The sequence below is a fragment of the Nycticebus coucang genome, chromosome 18, assembly GCF_027406575.1.
Source record: "Nycticebus coucang isolate mNycCou1 chromosome 18, mNycCou1.pri, whole genome shotgun sequence".
In the NCBI taxonomy this organism is placed as follows: Eukaryota; Metazoa; Chordata; class Mammalia; order Primates; family Lorisidae; genus Nycticebus; species Nycticebus coucang.
This window is the reverse complement of record NC_069797.1, coordinates 76,473,244-76,493,267: the sequence shown is the minus strand read 5'-3', so window position 1 is coordinate 76,493,267 and position 20,024 is coordinate 76,473,244. Positions and strand designations below refer to the sequence as shown.

General features: G+C 56.6%; 2 protein-coding genes across 2 annotated transcripts in view; both read right to left on the bottom strand.

Annotated features, from left to right (window-relative positions):
* The window catches only part of TMC8 (transmembrane channel like 8), a 256,022-nt gene that overhangs the window by 146,830 nt on the left and 89,168 nt on the right, over positions 1-20,024 (bottom strand). The gene's annotated exons all lie outside the window — the stretch shown is intronic.
* On the bottom strand, positions 11,450-18,667 carry TMEM235 (transmembrane protein 235). Its single transcript, XM_053570584.1, is given in 6 exon segments — positions 11,450-12,932; positions 15,676-15,737; positions 15,739-15,811; positions 16,461-16,541; positions 18,160-18,213; positions 18,216-18,667. Coding segments are annotated over 6 exon segments (597 nt in total). The 5' UTR covers positions 18,301-18,667; the 3' UTR covers positions 11,450-12,690.

Below are 20,024 nucleotides of genomic sequence, written 5' to 3'. Positions count from 1 at the left end.
TTTCCCCAGCTCCTTCACCCTCAAGCCCAGCGCAGTGAGTCTGCAGAGCCCATCTGCTCTGCACTCCTGTTCTCTCCTGGTCTCCCACCCTCATGGGAACAGGTCACTCTGGATTTCTGCCTGATTTTCCTCCCAGTGGGGGAGGTGCAGGGCCAAGTGCATGCCCCCTGCTCTGCCCAGCTGGAATGCTGGTGGTGGTGTGAGCTGTTCTCCCTGATACTCCCAGGCTATTCGTATTGGGCCCAGGCCAGTGCTCTATAGATCCTGCTGGCTCAGGGCCAAGGGGGTGGGATGGAAAGGACATTTCCCCCCATACATGTTTACCAGGCCCTGGGGCCGCTATCTCCAGCTCCAATCTGCTGCCTCCTTTATCTCAGCGGGGCCAGCCCCGGGTTCCCAGCAGCAGCCTCCCCACCGCTCACTTCCTGCCAGCGCCCAGCGTTACAGGAATACTCACACTAAGCCCTGTGAGTGTGTGTGAGCGTGTGCCCACACCCAGGGCCCACGCCTGGCCAGGTGCCAGGGAGCCCACCTGGACTGAGTTGAGTCCCCTTCAAGTCCATCTGGTGTTCTTCCACTGCTCTGGGGAGTGGCAAATAAATCTCCTAAGAAGGCCCAGGACCAGGGAGGGGGCTGCCTTGGGGACCTCCAAATGCTTGAAAGGGCCCCCCAGGCCCTCCTGCACAGGGAGCTGCAAACAGTACAACCATGCTGCCCGGGGTCCTAAGGTCAGGAGTGTTAAGCCATGCGTCCCTTCCTAATCAGTCATTTAGCTGAATCTGCCAAGTCCTGTGGCCCAGGTTATGTGCTAGGCATGGAGGACGCACCAAAGGACAAGGGCATGTGGCCTCTGCATGCTTACAGCACTGGTCAGACAGAGAAGTCACAGGAATAAACGTGCAGCTGTGACCCACAGGCCGTGACCCTGTGCTGATTCCGGGCAGTGGGCAGAAAAGGTGCTATGGGCACTCCTGAAGGAGGGCCACTTCCCTTGCCTTCTGGGCTGGGGATGGGGGGCTTCCTGGAGGAAGAAGTGTCTCAGCTGTGGCCTGAAGACTGAGAAAGTGGTGCCGGGACACGTGCCAATGGTTGGGGGTTTCCAGGAACACAGGTGCAGAGATCTGGGGGTGAAAGAGAGGCCACCACATTCAGGGAACAGAAATGTCGCAATTGAGCTGGAAAGGGGAGCGGGGGAGGCAGCTGGGAAGCAGGAGAGGCCAGATCCCAGAGAGCCTGGGAGGGGGCCCCACCAAGAGGCCCCGAAACACCCAGAGATAGATGTAGCACTCAAAGTTTGGGAGCAACTGCCAGACTGCAGGGGCCAGACTCATGCAGGAGCCCAGGGTGGCCCTACCAAGGGCAATAGCTGGGGAGAGAAGGGAGCAGCTGGAAGGGCAGGCCTGAGTGAGGCAAGAGATGACCCCATAACCTCTGGTGACAGTCAGCCTCCTACTGAGAAGAATTACAGCGACAGGGAGGAAGGAATGAGCACAGGGTCAGAGGGCAAGTAAAATTGGCCCCACAGGGAGCTTTGGGCTTCACATCCCAGCCTGGAAGCTGTGGCCTGTCCCCCACTTACCAGCAAGACAAATCAGATCTCAGATGTAGCCAGGGACACACACATGCTTACATACAAACACACATGCACAAAAGCACAAGCCCAGACAACCCCCAGGAGCCAAGCTGTGGTCAGAGGGTCTGTCTGTAACATGTCTCACTGTACCCAGGGCTCTCCACCTTCAGCCCATTCTTCTTGCCCCCTCCATGCTGCAGACCTCACTGGGGCAAGGCAGGAGGACCTGGCAGAAGGGGCCAGCCCAGAAAGAGGCCACCTCTCTGGGGAGAAGCTCTGCTTTGGGTGGAGAAAAGCCAGGTTTGAAGACAGCTGTGTTGCCTGGCTGAGGTCTTTGGGCTTGGGATGGTCCTAACTTCCCTGGCCAGTCCTCCTCCCCCAAGGCTGCTGTGAGGACAGATAGGAGGCTGCAATTGGAAGATGGCCTGTCTGCAAACAAACAGGAGGCCACCCTGTGGCTTTGCCATGGCTGGGAGGTGCCCAGGGCCTGTGCGTTTGCCCCTTTCTCCCTGCTCCGGCCCCAGGACAGCCCATCCACCTCCCTTCCTTCCCATGGAGGCCTCTATTCCCTGCCCCCCACTTCCCAGCAGAAGGGCTGGAGCCAGACAATGAGATAAGGGGCTTGTTTTCTAAGGGCCAGGAATTTGGTGAAGATTGTGGGTCAGGCCCAGAGAGGTCCCAGAGTGGGGGAGGGCGGTGAGCCTTCCTAGCAGATGGCGCTCCTTGGGGCCACAGCCTCCTTCAGGGTGGCCCCACCAGGCTTAAGTTGGAGAGATGAACAGCCCTGAGAGCTTACCCAGCTCTGCACGTAGCTTTTAGTCCTATCTCCCAGCTCCTTCCTACCCCCACAACCAGCCTTCACCCATGCTATTCCCTCCACCCAAGGCCTGATGCTTCAAACCTCAGCCTACTCGTTGCTTCCTCCAGGAAGCCTGCGTACTGTTTCAAGCAGGCCTGTCACAGCTGCTCCCTGTGATCCTCTTGTGAGCAGTGTTTTGTCCCCTACCCTGAAGATCTGAGTGCTGGAGGGTGGGCTGCACTGCTGCCCCAAAGTCCTCAGTCCCGACTGGACACTGGTCCGTGGTAGAGCATCTGGTGCAGGACCAGTACCCTCTTCACGGAGGGGTGCCTGGGCCTGGAACACCAGGTCTCCGGCCCTGGACTATCTAACTGTCTGGACGTGGACTACTGTGCTACCTTACTCGGGATCAACTCCCCTTAGGTGCAGGAGGGCAACTTGCCTTAGCAGGAGAGAGAGAGTCTTAGTAGGAGAGTGAATCTTAGGAGTCTTCATAGAAGGGCACTCGAATCTTAGCAGTCTTCATAGAAGGGCACCGAGCAGACACCCTCCGAGCAGGAGGAAGCAAGAATTAGAATGAGTGAGTCATCTAATACTAAAAAAAAAAGAATGAGCGAGTCTGTGAGAGAATGAATCAAGGGCTCCTGCAGCTACTCATGGAAGTGATCCCGTGGCTGGGTGGCGCCTGGGGCTCAAAGGAGTAGGGTGCCGGACCCAAATACCAAAGGTGGCAGGCCCACCCTGGCCAAAAAAAACTGAAAAAAAAAAAGTGATCCCGTGGCTATTTGCACCACAGGTGTGGAGACTGCCAAGCACTGATGCTGGTGTTCTCATGTTAAGGAGAGCCGAATCCCTTCCCCATGCCCTTATCACCAAGGTGTTATGGAGCTGTTATGTCACAGGTGTTTCTTATAATTACAGAGCATTCAAAGCTTAACTCTGGCTTCTCCTTCCCTTGAATCATCTGGTCTCCTACAGAGGGGCACCCTCACCAGACACCATGGCCTCTGATCCACTGTGGCCCTTCTTGGACCCACTTTCTCCCACAGGAGACAGACAACATCATGTAGTCTGTGTTCCAGACTTTTGAGTGGGGCTGGGTCCCTGTCCTCCCTGGGTGAGGGAAGGTCATTCCACCATCCAGGCTGAGTCAGAGCATACCCACAGCAGCAGCAGCCCAGGGTTTCTGGGGCTCCAGGTTGTGATCATGACCACGATGGTAACAGCTGCAGCAGAGTGAGCACTCAGACATGGCACTTACCGAGAGCCAGGCCCTAGTCAAAACACTAAACACATCCAGTCAGCAACTCCTCTCAACAGCCCACTTTGCAGTTGAGGAAACTGAGGCTTGTCTGAGGCTACACAGCTGGCAAGCGGGAAACCCAACCTCAAACCTCAAACGCAGTCAGCTGTGGCCCTTCACTAGCATCCAGCCTACAGGGTAGAGCTATATGGCGCAGGCACTCTCTCTCGTATCTCACCCCATAAGGCTGCAAGCTGGGACCCGATGCATCCACCTATGTGTCCCCTGCCTGGCACCCAGACAATGCCTGGGGCGCAACAGGTGCTTAGCAAGTCCGTACTGAAAAAGCAAATGACCAGAAACTACTTTTTAGGGACAATGTAAAAAGTAACAACTGATTCTGAGCTGGACTTTGAACAGCGCGCCCAGTCCCAACAAATTCCTACCCAAGTGTCCTGGGCATACTCATTAGCTGCTAGCGCCTCAGTTTCCCCGTCTGTAAACCAACCACAGAGTACTTGTGTCCTACAATTATTGGGAGGCTTAACTGAGTTAACATTCGTAAGGCGCCTGGAGCAGTGCCTGGTACACGTTAAGAGCCACATGAACACCTGCTTTACAAAAGCTCGCCCACCCTCGGTTTCCCTTCCAGTAAGCAGAACTCTTAGGCTCCGTCTGGGGTTCGCGCGGTCTCCGCCACGAAGCAGCCTGAACTACAACTCCCAGCATGCCTCCGCGACGCAGCCTGAACTACAACTCCCAGCATGCCTCCGTGACGCAGCCCGAACTACGACTCCCGGCGCGCAGCGGGGCCGGCACGCCCGGCCCAGGTCGGCGGAGACCGAGTCTGGGAATTCTGGCCGTGCAGACCCCGCAGTTACATGCCGCCCTAGTAGGGGAGGAAAGGGCTCTCTCCGCAGTTCCCGCAGGGATGGGGAGCCGAGGGCTGCCCCTGTAATGCTCCGCGAACTGGCCTGGACCCCGGTCCTGGGGCACGGGATCCTCTGGGCTTGGGGATCTGGGAGCGGGAAGGGGGTTCCCGGCCCAGGTAGTGGACCTGCGCAGCGACACGGTGACCAGGCCAGGGTCAAGCCCTGAGGCCCACCACGGCCGAAGCGTCGACTACAGCGAAGACCCCCACCCATAGTGAGCCTGCCGTGCAGGCTCGGGGCAGGGGCCGTGGAGGCGACCCCGGAGCGCTGCCCCTAGTGCTGGTGGGAGGGATGGCCCAGGACGCAGGGGCGGTGGGTAGGTGGCACTTAAGTAGCACCCGCCGCAGGTGAAGCCTTGCTCTCTAACCACTGCTCAGCCCGCTCATCTCCTGGCAGCCTGTTACGCCTCGTGTCCCACACCGCGCATGCCCAGCTAGAATTTTAACAGGTGATACCTGGGTACCTTGCATGGGCACCCAGCTCCCCTTGAGATGCTGAGGGAAGCGTTCAAGGCCACATACCCAGTAATGGCAGAAATAGAGTTTGAGCCAAGGACTTAGGACTCTAAAATCCATAACTGGTCTCCCCATGAAGACAAACAGAAAACCCATCTAGGTTAGGCATGGTAGCTATGTCTGTGATCCTAGCACTCTGTGAGGTGGAGGCAGGAGGATCCCTTGAGTTCAGGAGTTCGAGACCACCTTAGCAAGAGTGAGAGCAACCTCTGCTAAAAATAGAAAAAAATAGCTGGGTGTGGTGGTGCTCACTTATAGTTACAGCTACTCGGGAGGATACCTTGCACACGGGAGTTAGAGGTTACTGTGAGCTAGGCTGACACCATGCACCCTAGCCTGGGCAGCGGAGTGAGACTCTGGAAAACAACAACAGCAACCAATCTATTATAGAAAAGGGGATAAAGGGATTCTCTGCAAGGAGTGGGCTCGATTCACTAATAACCTAGGGAGTGTTTACAAGATGCAGTGAGCACACCCCCAGCCCCAGTTGAGAGTTGCTGCCATAGTGATTCACTGTTACTGCTGGGTGTGTGCAACTCTCAGCTGGGCCAGGGACAAGCCATGGAGTCACCATTTGAACCTGAGGGCCCATATTTAGAGTTAAGGGATGGTTGAAGCTGATCATGCATCCAGCAGACATCCGGTGTTGCTGAGAACATCCAAGGCTCTGAGCCCACTGCTCAGCAGGCAGCCTATTGCATAAACAGGTTCCCACTGTCTGGGTGGGGCAGGTGCTCACCCTGAAGGGTGTCTATAAAATAGAGTGTCTTAGGAACCAGGGGTGGGGAGAGGCCTGTGGCTCACAGGGAAGGGGGCCTTCAGCCTTCATAGAGGAGGCCTCCTTTACGATGAGTGAACAGCCCTCAGGCAGGGACCTTCAGCAGCATAAGCTTACTGGAGGGAAAGGTGTTTGGGACAGATAGGGAATGTGGCTGGAGTGTAGGGTGCAGGGGACACCCCCAGGGGGAAGGCAGAAGCCAGATCATGCCAGCCACAGTCAGAGGACAGCCATGGTGGGCTTTGAAGCAGGAGCCCCACTTGCCCTCCAGCCATACCCTTGTGCCCCTCCAGCTCCCCAGAGTCTCCCCTCCCCTGGGGGAGAGGAAGTCAGCAGAGAAACCACAGACCCCACCTGCCAGAGGCTGATGGGAAAGGAAGTGAGACAGGTGTGAGGCCTGGTGGGGGGGAGACAGGGGTTCAAACCACAAGAGTGTCCTGGGGGGAGGGGGAGAGACCACGGCCCAGGAGGAGATGGGGTGTAGAGAGTTGACTGGGGCCACTGGAGCCAGAGGTGCAGTTGCCAAGCCCATGGACAACAGCTGGCAGCCTGGTGCCCACCCCACTCGGCTACTTTATAGCATGTAGTAACGCAAGGACAGTCCTTTGGACAGTGGCCACGTGTAGCCAGCATGTAGTGTCTCCCATTGTGAGTGTTGACAGAGGCTCTCCACCTCACTCCTCCCACCCCCTAAGAGCTTCAGGAAAAGGCCTGCAGCTTCTCTGCCTGTGCCTGTTGTCCCTCCGGCCAGCCTCATCTCTCGGGGTACAGGGTGGCTCCATTCACCCACCAGGTTCTCAGCACACACTGGGCCCCTCTGTGCTGTGACTGACATTCAGGACCACATCCCTGGATTTCTGCTGGGCTCAGCCAGTGGGGAGCCATGGTAGGAGATAAGGCAGTGGGGAGAGTGAGGGCCCTGTGTCTCTGCCCCTCCCCAGCTCCTCCTCCATAGCCCTGGCTCCAGGTTCCTGTAACCACACATGCCTCATCCCTTCAGGCCTGTCCCTACACCTGCCTCACCTTTGTCAACTGTCCCTTTATCAACTGCTCTTCCAATGTCCTGGTGTGCATGTGCCATTTGTCTCCTGCTGGGCTTGATAGATACTGGTGCCCTGGGCTTCTTGTCTCACAAGGGCAACATGGCAGTGGCTTCTGCCAGCAGGAGGTGCTCTGTGGGCGGGGCTGCAGGGCACTGGTGTGCAGGGTGTGTGTGGCCCAGCAACCTACAGCACGGCCATCCTAGAGTTGTGCATTAACGTGTGTTGGTTCTCCGGCACATGGCGGTGAGACCTCTTGATGGGTGCTTTCCTAGTTGGCAAAAGGCACGTGGGAGCTGACTGTGGTCCTAGGGCTCAGCCTACCAAACTGATCATGGGCAGACACCCTCTGGCACTCAGTGCCAAGACCCTCCCTGTTTTCCATCGGTCTCAGTGACTTGTCACTGCCATGGTGCTTGAGTAGGAATGCTACCTCCATGTCTGTGAGCAAGGCGGGATGGCTCACCCCGGACCCTGGACCCTCTCTAGCCAACGCAGGGTGCTCAGGTGGGAAGGGCTGGGACCTGTAGAGGGGAGTCAGGGAGAGCCATGAGAATCTGGCTGGGAGGTGGTCTTTCCAGGGCAGGTGGGAAGGTGAGCTGGATCCCACACTTGCCACGTGAGGGCGGCAGTGGCGCAGGCTAGCCGGGTCGTGGCTGACGCCTAGTGAGTGCTAGGTGCTCTTCTGCCCCCTAGTGGTCACCAAGAGCCAAGACAGGAGCCGGACAGCATCTCCAGGGCAGAGACACTGCCTGGTTGGCCTGTGGGGCCAATGTCTGGGAGGAGAGGGGACTGCAACCAACCATCATGAGGAGTGAAACTCAGCTGTGCATCACTGTAATCCCTGATTAAGGTGATCTGGGGTTGCTAGTGCCTCTGGCCTAGTGGCCTGCCAGGAGTTAAGGTCAGTCTTCCTGGAAGACGGTGACACCACCCACAGCCTCCAATTTTCTCTACAGTTATTCATGTATGAGGTCCTCTCTCAATCAGAAATAACTAGGCATAGGATGGAGCAAGATAGGGCTAAAAATAAATACCCTCCAAAATGAACAAAATAAATAGACCTTTAAGTGACCAAGATAATGGAGTTATTTAGCACAGATTTTAAAATAAAATATTGCATGACTCAGTGCCCATAGCTCAGTGAGTAGGGCACCAGCCACATACACCAAGGCTGGTGGGTTTGAACCTGGCCCAGGCCTGCTAAACAACAACAACTGCAACCAAAAAATAGCCGGGTGTTGTGGCAGGCGCCTGTAGTCCCAGCTACTTGGGAGGCTGAGGCAAGAGAATTGCTTAAGCCCAAGAATCTGAGGTTGCTGTGAGCTGTGACGCCATAGTACTCTACTGAGGCGATATAGTGAGACTCTGTCTCAAAAATACATAAATAAATATTTAAAAATAATAAAATATTGCAGGAATTACAAAGCAAGATCAAAAAGTTTGGCAAAATCCAGCCTGAGCAAGAGCAAGATCCCGTCTTTGTTAAAAATAGGGCATTGTGGTAGGCACCTGTAGTCCCAGCTACTTGGGAGGCTGAGGCAGGAGGATCACTTGAGCCTAAAAGTTTGAGGTTGTGAGCTGTGACTCTGCCATGGCACTGTACCCAGGGTGACAGAGTGAGATTGTCTCAAAAAAAGTCTGGCAGAAAACTTGAAATCACAAGACCACATGGACATTTCAGAATTCAAAAATATGGCAACTGGGCTTGGTGCCTGTGGCTCAAGTGGCTAAGGCACCAGCCACATACACCTGAGCTGGCAGGTTTGAATCCAGCCTGGGCCTGCCAAACAACAATGATGGCTGCAACCAAAAAAATAGCCGGGCGTTGTGGTGGGCACCTGTAGTCCAGCTACTTGGGAGGCTGAGGCAGGAGAATCACTTGAGCCCAGGAGTTGGAGGTTGCTGTGAGCTGTGATGCCACGGCATTCTACCCAGGGTGACAGCTTGAGGCTCTGTCTCAAAAAAAAAAAAAAAAAAATATATATAGTAACTCAGTGGATAGGTTTAATAGCACAAGACACAGGTGAAGAGAGAATTAGTGAAGAAGTTAAGCCAGGAGAAAATACAGATAAACAAATCCAAAAGGTGGTTCTTTGAGGGCAGTGCCTGTGGCTCAAAGGAGTAGGGCGCTGGCCCCATATGCCGGAGGTGGTAGGTTCAAACCCAGCCCTGGGCGAAAACTGCAAAAAAAAAAAAAAAAGAGTAAGAAGAGTAAGAGTAAGAAGTCTCTGGTGAGACTTGTCATAAACACAAGAGAGGAAACATGGATAAATTTTCCTAATATAAAAAGAATAAAGAATAAAATAGGCCAGGTGTGGTGGCTCACGCCTGTAATACTAGCACTCTGGGAGGCTGAGGCAGGGGATAGCTAGAGCTCACAAGTTCAAGACCAGCCTGAGCAAAAGCAAGACCTTATCTCTACTAAAAATAGAAAAACTGAGGCAAGAGGATCACTTGAGTCCAAGAGTTGGAAGTTGTTGTGAGTTACGATGCCACAGCACTCTACCCAGGGCAATAGCTTGAGACTTTGTCTCAAAAAAAAGAATAAAACAATTGCCTGTGTTTTTATCATCTAAGAATAACCATTAGTAGTAATCTTGGCCTGCAGTGAGTGTGTGCAAGGGGGGAAGAGTTGGGGCCTGTGTCAGGCCAAGGAGCCCTAAGGCAGAGGATCCTCCACCTTTCCTTCCATCCTATAGAATAATACAGATACATAATCTGGGATACTAGATCCCCAGGGGCTCCCCAAGACCTCAGGGAGCTCCCCAAGGCCCCAGAACTGCTTTCCTGTGCTTGAGGAGGTGATAACTCTGAAAAGAAGCCAGCAGCTCTAAACCCCTATAATTCCACGTCTCCTACACTGCCCTGCCTAGGGCAAGCAAGTGTCCATTGCATTGGTTATCCACAGCTGCATAACAAATAATCCCAAAATATAGTGCCTTAAAATAGCAATAATCATTATTTCTCATAGTTTCTGTGGGTTAGGAGTTGGGAAGTGGCTTACAGCTAGAGGTTCTGACTTGGAGTCTCTCCTGAGGTTGCAGTCCACATCAGCGGGGACTGTACTACATGAATAATCCACTTCCAGGTGGTGCTCCTGCCACTGGCAAGTCGCCGCTGACGGTTGGCCCAGGCCTCAGCACCTGCCTGGACAGGCATCTCCTCAGGCTACTTGACTAGCTCAGGGGAGGCCCAGGCAGGAGCTGCGATGACTCTCATGACCTCGTCACACTCCGTCGCTTCCTATTTGACACTCAGGTGGGCCCTGACTCAGTGTGGCAGGGGTGATGACACAGGGGAGAGCTCTAGGGGATGAAGTCACTGGGGGCTGTCTTAGAGATTGTCTGGGGGTCAATCAGGGTCCTCACCAGGGTCAGGACACCTCCAGGGTCAGGACCCTGTCCTCACCAGGGTCAGGACACCTCCCAGAATGGAGATAGTATGCAGACACAGAATAGTGCAGATAATGTGTCAGAGGGAGGGAGGAGGAAAGGTGGGCTAGGGGAAGACCGCCCTCAGAGAATGGAGGAGGAAGAAGAAGGCGGGGCCTGCGTCTGGCTGCAAGAAACAGGCCCACTGGGACAAACGACCCAGCCACAGGGACGACCACAGCAGCTCCCAGAGCACTCCTCTTGCTGTAAATAACACGGCACCCCTTAAGCCTGGTGTCATGTCTTCTACCATCAGCGACCTGGAACCAGGCGCTCTCCTCCCTGCGTACCACACATCTGCCTCTCAATGTTGACTGCATAGCCTGCCCACCCAGCAAGCCATGAAACCGGAACCCTCGGGCCAACTGCTATGGAGACTGGCTGATCAGAGGGTGAGGGTGGTCTGAGCGGGCAAGTTGTTCTAGAAGGAACGAGGCAAGCGGTAGCCCCCTTCTACAGTCTGCACCCCCCTGCAGTCAGAGAGGCCTGGGGGAAACGCACACACCCCCGCCCCAAAGGAGAAGCTCCTCGGCAGGGCTGCGGGGCTGGAAGGAGGGAGAAGGAGGGTGAGACCTTTCCTCCCACACTGAGAGGGCAGGACCAGACCTGTAAACCAACCCAGGCACCAGCTTGGAGGCTGGGGACTCCTCCCAACCCTGGGTTGACCTGTGAATGACAATGACAAGGAGCTTTGTGTCTACAAAGGTATCACCGATGGACACACACACACACACACCCATATGCACGCAGCTGGGAACAGGGTTTGTTTACCTTGTAGTACTGTGAGACATGGGCATCTATTTTGAAAACTTCTTTTATTTTTTTTTTTGTAGAGACAGAGTCTCACTGTACCGCCCTCGGGTAGAGTGCCGTGGCGTCACATGGCTCACAGCAACCTCTAACTCTTGGGCTTAGAGCGATTCTCTTGCCTCAGCCTCCCAAGCAGCTGGGACTACAGGCGCCTGCCATAACGCCCGGCTATTTTTTGGTTGCAGTTTGGCCGGGGCTGGGTTTGAACCCGCCACCTTTGTCATATGGGGCCGGCGCCCTACTCACTGAGCCACAGGCGCCGCCCTATTTTGAAAACTTCTAAGAGAAAACTAAAGCACTTCCACCACACACAATACAAGTTGATTTATTTGGGGCAAAGTGGCACAGTGTTCCCTCATGTTCAAAGTCAAGGAGGAAGGGCAGGCCCCACTCACCTCCCATATCCCTGCCCTCAGTGGGTCCCATCAAAACAGTGCCAGCCCCCTGAGCCAGGAGTTTCCTGTCACTTTGAAACAATGATGGGAGGCGAAAGGGGTGCAGGGGGAAGAACGGGCCAGAGAATCTGCCACCTCCCTCAGCACTTGTCCTAGGATCAGGATGAGTCCCACACCTAACACGGGGCTATCTGCGGCTCCAGATGCTTCACAGCCCCCTGGGGACACTTCTGTACCACCCTGACTGGCCACTGACATAAACATAGGCCTGCCCCAGCATCCATGACCCAGGATGGCTCAGGTCTGAGCTGGCTATCCCCATTCTCCCTGTCTGGCCCTCGCCCAGTGGTGATCTTTCATCCAGGCCACCACGAGGCAGGTGATGAGTGGCCCACACCCTTCCACCAGGGCATGGCCTCCCCCACCCCTCCCCAGCCTTCCTAGACTCCCACACCAGCCAGGTCAGGGTCCCACCAGGCGGCCACATGGCAGCCATTCCTCAGGGTGCTGGGGAGTGGAAGGCCAGGCCCAGAGGTACTGGTGGCCTGTGCCTGGACATGTTCAGTAAAAATCACCCTCCAGGTGGGGGTGAGCGTATCTAGCCCACTCAGCTCCACCCTGGGGCTCCCCAGTCTCTCCTCACCTCCTCCCCACCAGCACCTGCCTTCTGAGGAGAGTGGACAGAACAGCAGCTGGGAGGTCCCGGCCACAAGGACACCTGGCTTTGTGTGACTGGGGCCTCACTCTCCCCCTCTGTAAAATGGAGTAAATGGTAACCACTGAAGAGGGCTGTTGGGGGCCTGGAGAGCAGGGCAGCCCTCAGCACCCAGCATGGCACACTCTTCTCTTCCTGGACTGTCCAGGTCCCTCGACGGGGGCAGTGGTGACACAGGGACTTTCCAGGGAAGCACATGGGCAGGCACGGACACAGGCTGAGCACCCAGAGTCCGAGGACTGCCACCCGGCTCTGCCACGCAGCTCGTGTCCCCTCAGCCCTCTGCGTCCTCTTTCTGGACTCTCTCTTCTCATCTCTGAGGGGCGGTTAGCCCCTCAACACCCAGGATACCCCAGCCACCCCAGACTCCCCCAATCCAGAACTCCAGGGATCCCCAGGGATGCATAGGGAAGCTGAGGTCTCCCCCCATCACCTGCCTGCCAGCCCACTGGGGACTCAGATGACCACAGAGTGGGAGGTGTCTGGCTGGCCACCCTGGTTGAGGGCCTGGGCGGCCGTGAGCAGCAGGGCGCCGCTGAGCACCTCCGAGGCACAGGAGCCCCAGGCCAGGGCCACTGACCAGCTGAAGCTGATGTGGACGTTCTGCATGTGCTGTGGGCCGTACTGGCGGGCAGTCTCCGCGAAGGCCAGGTGGGAGTAGCCCATGTAGACACTGACCCCCGCCAGGGTCAGGGCACCTGCCGGATAGGGGCGCACGGCTGCTCCACGTGTCTGTTGCCGCAGGACCTGGACCAGGACCTGGACCAAGTACCTCTGGGGACCAGATGGGGACAGATGCTAAAGGCTGTGGACTCTGGGGTTTGGGAGGAGGGAGTTTAGAAACTCCAATTCAGACTTCAAACCCAGAGCCCTCACCCCACAAGTTCCCTGCAGACAGCATCATCTGTACCCCAACACACAGATCCCACACACAGAATGCCCTTCACACTGTATCTCCACAGCCCCCCAACACTCAATGTGCACACACACACACACACACATACCTGCTGTCTTCAAGGAAGGGTGATTGGCTTGGCATAGTGTGACAGTGCCAGGTGACCTTATGTCTGGCAGTTCAGGGTCCAGCAAAGAGCTGGATGTTGCCCTCAGCCCACAGGCCTCGGGGGGCTTTTCCTGTCTGCTGTGCTCTGGGGGATCAGCCCAGAGCATGCCCTTTATTCCCCAGCTGCTGGCTAACAGCGAAGCCTGTCCCTGGTGCCACCTGTAGGAAATGGCAGCCGGGGGCAGGTGGCCCTGAAGCCCCCACAGGCACCTCCTGGGTGCGCAGTGTTCCCTCTGGGATTACCCAGCCAAGGACAGGTGACTGATCTGGGCTGATGTTCAAAGCCAGATCAGGATCTCACTGGTGACCAAAGAATCAGCACAGCCCTGGGGGTCCCACGGTGCCAGACTCTCACCTTGGTCCTCTGAGACTCCTAGAGGACCAAAGACAGAAAGAAGGAAGGGAGATGGAGGGGGAAGACGGCAGGAGGGAGGACACACAGAGCTTCCAGCCTGAGAGGGTCGAGCAGCAGCAGAAGTTACAAATTTAGTTTGGAATAGGATGTGAAGCAGGCTCTGGCTGGCCAGTCATGCCCTAGCAGGGAGCCCAGGTGGCAGGAGCCCCAGTCCCTGCACCCTGCCCCTGCCGGCTACCCCACCAGCTGAGCCCTCTCCAAACACCACTGCTTCCATCTGGCCTGGCTGAGGACACGACCCTCTGCCCAACAAGGACAAAGGGTGAGCCCCCTTGCAGGGACTTTGCCTGAGTCTCAACCTAACTCTCCCTGGAGAGGGAGCCCAGGCCCAGCTCCTCTCTGCTAGCTTCAGAGCCCCTGAAGGATGTCTCCCTGGGCCAGAACCTGCAACTCCGAGCAGGACGATCATGGTAGGATTTGACACTCAGGCCCTGTCTGCCTACCATGCTCCCCATGGTCCTGTCTCAGGGAAGGGCACCTCCATCCATCCTGGACCCTCCTTCCTCCCCCTCTTTTTTTTTTTTTTTCGTAGAGACAGAGTTTCATTTTATTGCCCTCGGTAGAGTGCCGTGGTGTCACACAGCTCACAGCAACCTCCAACTCCTGGGCTTAGGCGATTCTCCTGCCTCAGCCTCCCGAGTAGCTGCGCCCGCCACAATGCCCGGCTATCTTTTTGTTGCAGTTTGGCCGGGGCTGGGTTTGAACCTACCACCCTCGGTATATGGGGCCGGCGCCTTACCCACTGAGCCACAGGCGCCGCCCCTTCCTCCCTCTCTTGCCGTGCCAGTGGAGGCAGCACCAGGTGAGCTGGCCTTAGGCAAGAGCCCTTGGGGTGACATCTGTCTCTCCCCCGTGCTGCAGCCCACTGTGCCTGCCCTGGCCCCACCTGGGGAGCCCCTGAGAGTGGTGTGACACTCACTTGTGGGGAATCACAGTTCGAGGGAAGCAATGGTGGAATCTGAATGAGGGAACTGGTGGGCTGGCCTTCAGGTAGGCCAGCCTTGGACCCCACTTCCAGCTCTCAGACTGGGCACCCCCTGCCTGGGCAGCTGCCGTGGGCTGCCTCCTGAAGCCACCTCCAGACCCTTGCCCCTGGCTGGTTCCAAAACCAACCTAATTACTCCTGTCACTGCCTTCCAAGGCCCTTGTAACTGGATTTTGAACACTCACAGACCGTCTCCAGGGTCACAGGTGACACTTGGATCCTTGAGTTCATTGTCTAGAGGAGACTTTGACTTGCACGCTGGTCTCATGTGCCCTGTGACCAAAGCCAAGGCCCCTGGTTTCCTCACTGTGGGGATGTACTTCCGGTCAGCATCTCCGCAAAAGCCTCTCAAAGCCAGGGAAGCCACCTGGGTGGACACCCCAGCCTGGTGGTCTTGTCCTATGGTGAGAGTGCTGATAGTGGAGCTGTTCTGAGACACCACCGGCTTAGCCCTGGCCCAAGACAACAGGGGCCACCAGCCTTGGGCAGTTGGGAGACAGGCAGTTGGGCAGGCAGCACCAAAGTCAGTGAGGGACCCCTGGCTTCAGGCACTCCTTGGAACTCTCCAAGGAGGAGAGGTGTAAGGGGGGACCCAGGAGCCCTGGGAGCCCAGTGCCAGCGCGTGGTCAGTTGTAGTCTGGGTCAGCTGGTGGACCCTCACTAGTGACAGCTGTTCTCACCCTGCCTGCCTTGCTCCTCCCTCTGGGACAGTCTGAGAACAAGGGAGCAGTGGGGGCCGGCCCCACACCCCAAGCACCATCTGACCCACCAGAGCGGGACCTGGCGCTCCCCACACCCTGGTGCCACTCCCCACTTCCACCCCACAAGTGGAAGCCCTGACCCCATCAGACCCCAGGGCCATCTAGGGCACCCACTGCTGCCCAGGGAGGGTCAAGGGAGTGGCAGCAGGAAGGGCGGCACTCACCCCTGGGACCCAGGTCCCACCTTCCCCGCAGACTCCCTGGGCCCCAGACTCACCCCACAGCAGGAAGTGGCAGCCTGTGAAAAGCAGCAGTGAGGTGCTCTGGGCCAGGGAGCCAGCCGCAGACCCAGCCGCACACCAGGAGCACCAGGCTCGGGGGCAGGACCACCATGACGGCGCGGTGAGAGTGGACTCAGGCCAGGAGGACGGTGACGTGCTGCTCCAGCATCTCCCCACCAGACCCTCTCAGTGGCCACCTCTCACTTCTCCTCTGGCACAGGCTTACTGAGGCCAGAGGGAGGGAGGATCCCCCAGCACCTTCATCATCCCCACCCCAGTGGGGAGTTGCTGGCCAAGCAGACCAACAGCCCTTTTGGTTGTTTTTGTTTTTGTTTTTGAGATGGAGTTTCACTTTGTTGCCCTCAGTAGAGTGCTTGGCGTCACAGCTCACAGTAACCTCAAACTCTCGGGCTCAAGAGATTCTCTTGCCTCAGCCTCCCAAGTAGCTGGGACCACAGGCAATCCACCGGCCTCAGCCTCCCAGAGTGGTTGGATTACAGCAGCCCATTTGGAAAGACAAAGGAGAGTCCCTAAGGGGGGCCACAAGATGCAGCCAGGCTCAGGGCTGTCTCTTGTCCCCTCTCAATGACAGAGGGGTGAGCCATTGGCACTGAAAGGGAACCTGAAAGGGCGGCAGGACAGGCCGGGACAGTGGCAGACCTGCAGCAGGACCATTGGCAGCAGCTCTGCCTTCTGGGATGGGGGTGCCTCAGCTGGCCCTGCCTGAGACTGGGTGGGCCAAGAGACTCCGTAGCAAGGCAAAGATGCAGCCCCAACTCACCAAGGAGGTGCTGCTCTGAGGCAGAGACGTCCAGGCTCTCACTGGTGAAGGGGTCGACCAGGGGGATGCAACTGTTCCACCCTGGAAAGCAGAGGACGCAGGCCGGGCTGGACACCACGGGCAACTCCCAGGATGTGGAGTGGGGGCTCCATGTGGATGAGAGGCCCTGGCTCTTCCTTCTGTTTCACTGTGTTGCCCTCGGTAGAGTGCCATGGCGTCACAGCTCACAGCAACCTCAAACTCTTGGGCTTGAGCCATTTTCCTTCCTTCTGTTTGTTTTCACACCCAAGTGGGCCCTCGGGAATCCCTGAGGTGAGGTCCCTGTCACGTGCGAAAAACAGATTTTGCTTTGAAAGGAAAAAGGTGTGTGCAAAATGGACTCGCTGGGAAGCCTCGCACTTTGGAGCCCTCAGGACTCAGGCATGTGGGCGTGTGTACGCTCCGATTCTCACGCACGTGCAGTCACCTGCGTATGGACACATGTGTGGGCCGGGAAGTCTTTAGAGCATGAGGCATGGCTTGTCAGATGGATGAGGTCCCTCATCGCCAGCTGTCACCATCTCACATACACTTTACGGACACGCTAACTCACACACATGCTTGCACACACAGTCATTCACATACACACGTGCACACACGTGCACACACTCATACGTATACACACTGACACACTCACACATGCTGACACAGTCATATTTGCATACACACAGACACACATGCTGACAGTCATTTACATACACCCTCGTATTCACACACTCACACTGACAATCACATTTACACATACACTGGAGCATGCTTACACTCTTACATGTCATTTCTGCTCCTGCCCCCAGCACAGGCCCTGTACAAGGGAAGCCCCAGGCAGGTCCCCACCAGGGAAGGAGGTGTGAGGGGGTGGCAGTGAGGGTCATTTGGAAACCCCTCCTCTCTCCTGGACCTGTTGTTTGAACCCCCTCTCCTCTCTACCTAAACTAGAGGAGGTGACCAATTCCCAGTCACTGGGATGAAGCCTTGTGGTCATCCCAGAGGTCCCCCACACGCACTCCCACATCCCCTGCTAGGGGAAGGGCCGCTCCCACAGAGGGGCAACAAGAACAGGCCCCTCCCCCCCAGCCCAGCCTTTCCCTACCTTGATGCAGTGACCCAGTCCCCTCCCACACCCACTACCCTGCTCCCTGCCCCCCACCCCCCAGCCCAGCCTTTCCCCGCCCTGGCACAATGACCCAGTCCCCTCCCACACCCACTACCCTGCTCCCTGCCCCCCACCCCCCAGCCCAGCCTTTCCCCGCCCTGGCACAATGACCCAGTCCCCTCCCACACCCACTACCCTGCTCCCTGCCCCCCACCCCCCAGCCCAGCCTTTCCCTGCCCTGGCACAATGACCCAGTCCCCTGCGCACCCTTCTCTCCTGACTGGGAGGTTGAGGAGGGACAAAGTCTCAGGTCATCCAGCAGCAAGTGGCCCCCACCCCACCCCCCGGCAAACTTCGGGAGACCTGCCCTGATTTTGCACAAGGCAGGATCCAGAACAGGAGAAGCCAAGGACAGCAGCGGTCTCTGGTTTCCGCTCAGGAAGGCTCCGCGCCCCCGGCCTGGCTCCAGGCAGGACCCCTTCCTCCGCAGCCGTCCCTCTGCCCGACCGGCTCCTCGACCCTAGGGTGACCCCGGCGCGGAGGGAGGAGGGCGAGGTGGCCGCTCACCTTCGCAGATGCGCCAGAGCCCCGAGTGCGAGGACAGCTGCTCTGCGCGCCCGCGTCCGCCACCTCCAGGATGTACCAGTAGTCACTGGCGACCGCGGCCGCCAGCAGCGCGAAGCTGAGCAGCGCGCCCAGCAGGGCCATGGGGCCGGACGGTGGGCGCAAGGCGCAGCCCGAGGCTCTCCTAAGCGCGACCACTCTCGCCCACGGCTTGCCTGGCGTGGACCTGTCGTCCCCACCTCCCTACGGTGGCAGCTCGACCCTCGGGGAGGGAGCTGTAAGTCGCAGAACCCCGTGCTGCACGCTGGGTTCAAATCCTGGCATCCCCACCAGCTGGCAGCAGGTCTTCCTGGTTTTATTTCCTTTCCTTTTTTTTTTTTTTTTTTTAATGTTTTGAGCTGCGTCTTGTTTGCTCTGTCCCCCAGGATGGCCTGCAGTGGCGTCATCAGAGCTCACTGCAGCTTTGAACTGAGCTCAGCCTCCCGCAGTGCCCAACCTGGGCATATTTCTATTTTTTCTTCTTTCCTCCCTCCCTTTTCTTTCTTTCTTTCCTTTTTCTTTGTTTCACAGCCAAGAAGATTCCTTTTTTTTTTTTTTTTTTTGAGACGGAGTCTCACTTTGTCACCCTTAGCAGAGTGCTGTGACATCACAGCTCACAGCAACCCCCAGCTCTTGGGCTTAGGTGATTCTCTTGCCTCAGCCTCCCGAGTAGCTGGGACCACAAGGGCGCGCCACAACACCCAGCTATTCTTTTTGTTGTTGCAGTTTGGCTAGGGCCAGGTTTGAACTCGCCACCCTCCATATATGGGGCCAGCGCCCTACCCACTGAGTCACAGGTGCTGCCCCATTGATTTTTTTTTTTTGAGAGAGTCTCACTATGTTGCCCTGGATAGAGTTCCGAGGCATCACAGCTCACAGCAACCTCAAACTCTTGGGCTTCAGCAATTCTCTTGCCTCAGCTTCCCAAGGAGCTGAGACTATAGGCGCTCACCACAATGCCAGGCTATTTGGTTGTTGTTGTTGCAGTTGTCATTGTTGTTTTAGCTGGCCTGGGGCTGGGTTCGAACCCACCACCCTTGGAGTATATGGCCGTCGCTGTAACCACTGTACTACAGGCGCCGCTGATTTCTTTTCTTTTTTTTTTTTTTTTTGAGACAGAGTTTCAAGCTGTTGCCCTAGGTAGAGTGCCATGGCATCACAGCTTACAGCAACCTCCAACTCCCAGGCGCAAGTGATTTCCTGCCTCCACCTCCCAAGTAGCTGGGCCTACAGCCCCACCACAAGGCCGGTTTTTTTTTTTTTTTTGGTTGCAGCTGTCCTTGTTGTTTGGCGGGCAGGGGCTGGATTTGAACCTGCCAGCTCAGGTGTATGTGGCTGGCGCCTTAGCTGCTTAAGCCACAGGCACAGAGCCAGATTTCTTTCTTGAGACAGAATTTCACTCTGTTGCCTGCCTAGAGTGCTGGGGTGTCATGGTAGCTGACAGCAATCTCAAACTCCTGGGTTCAAACAATCCTTCTGCTTCTGCCTCAGCCTCCTGATTAGCTGGGACTACAGGCACACAACTCCACTGGCTAATTTTCCTTTTTTTTTGAGACAGAGTCTCACTTTCTTGCCTTCAGTAGAGTGCTGTGACATCACAGCTCACAGCAACCTCCAGCTCTTGGGCTTAGGTGATTCTCTTGCCTCAGCTTCCTGAGTAGCTGGGATTATAGGTGCCCACCACAACACCCAGCTATTTTTTTGTTGTTGTTGCGGTTTGGCCAGGGCTGAGTTTGAACCTGCCAACCTCAGCATATGGGGCCGGCGCCCTACTCACTGAGCCACGGGTGCTGCCCTAATTTTCCTATTTTTAATAGAGAAAGGGTGTC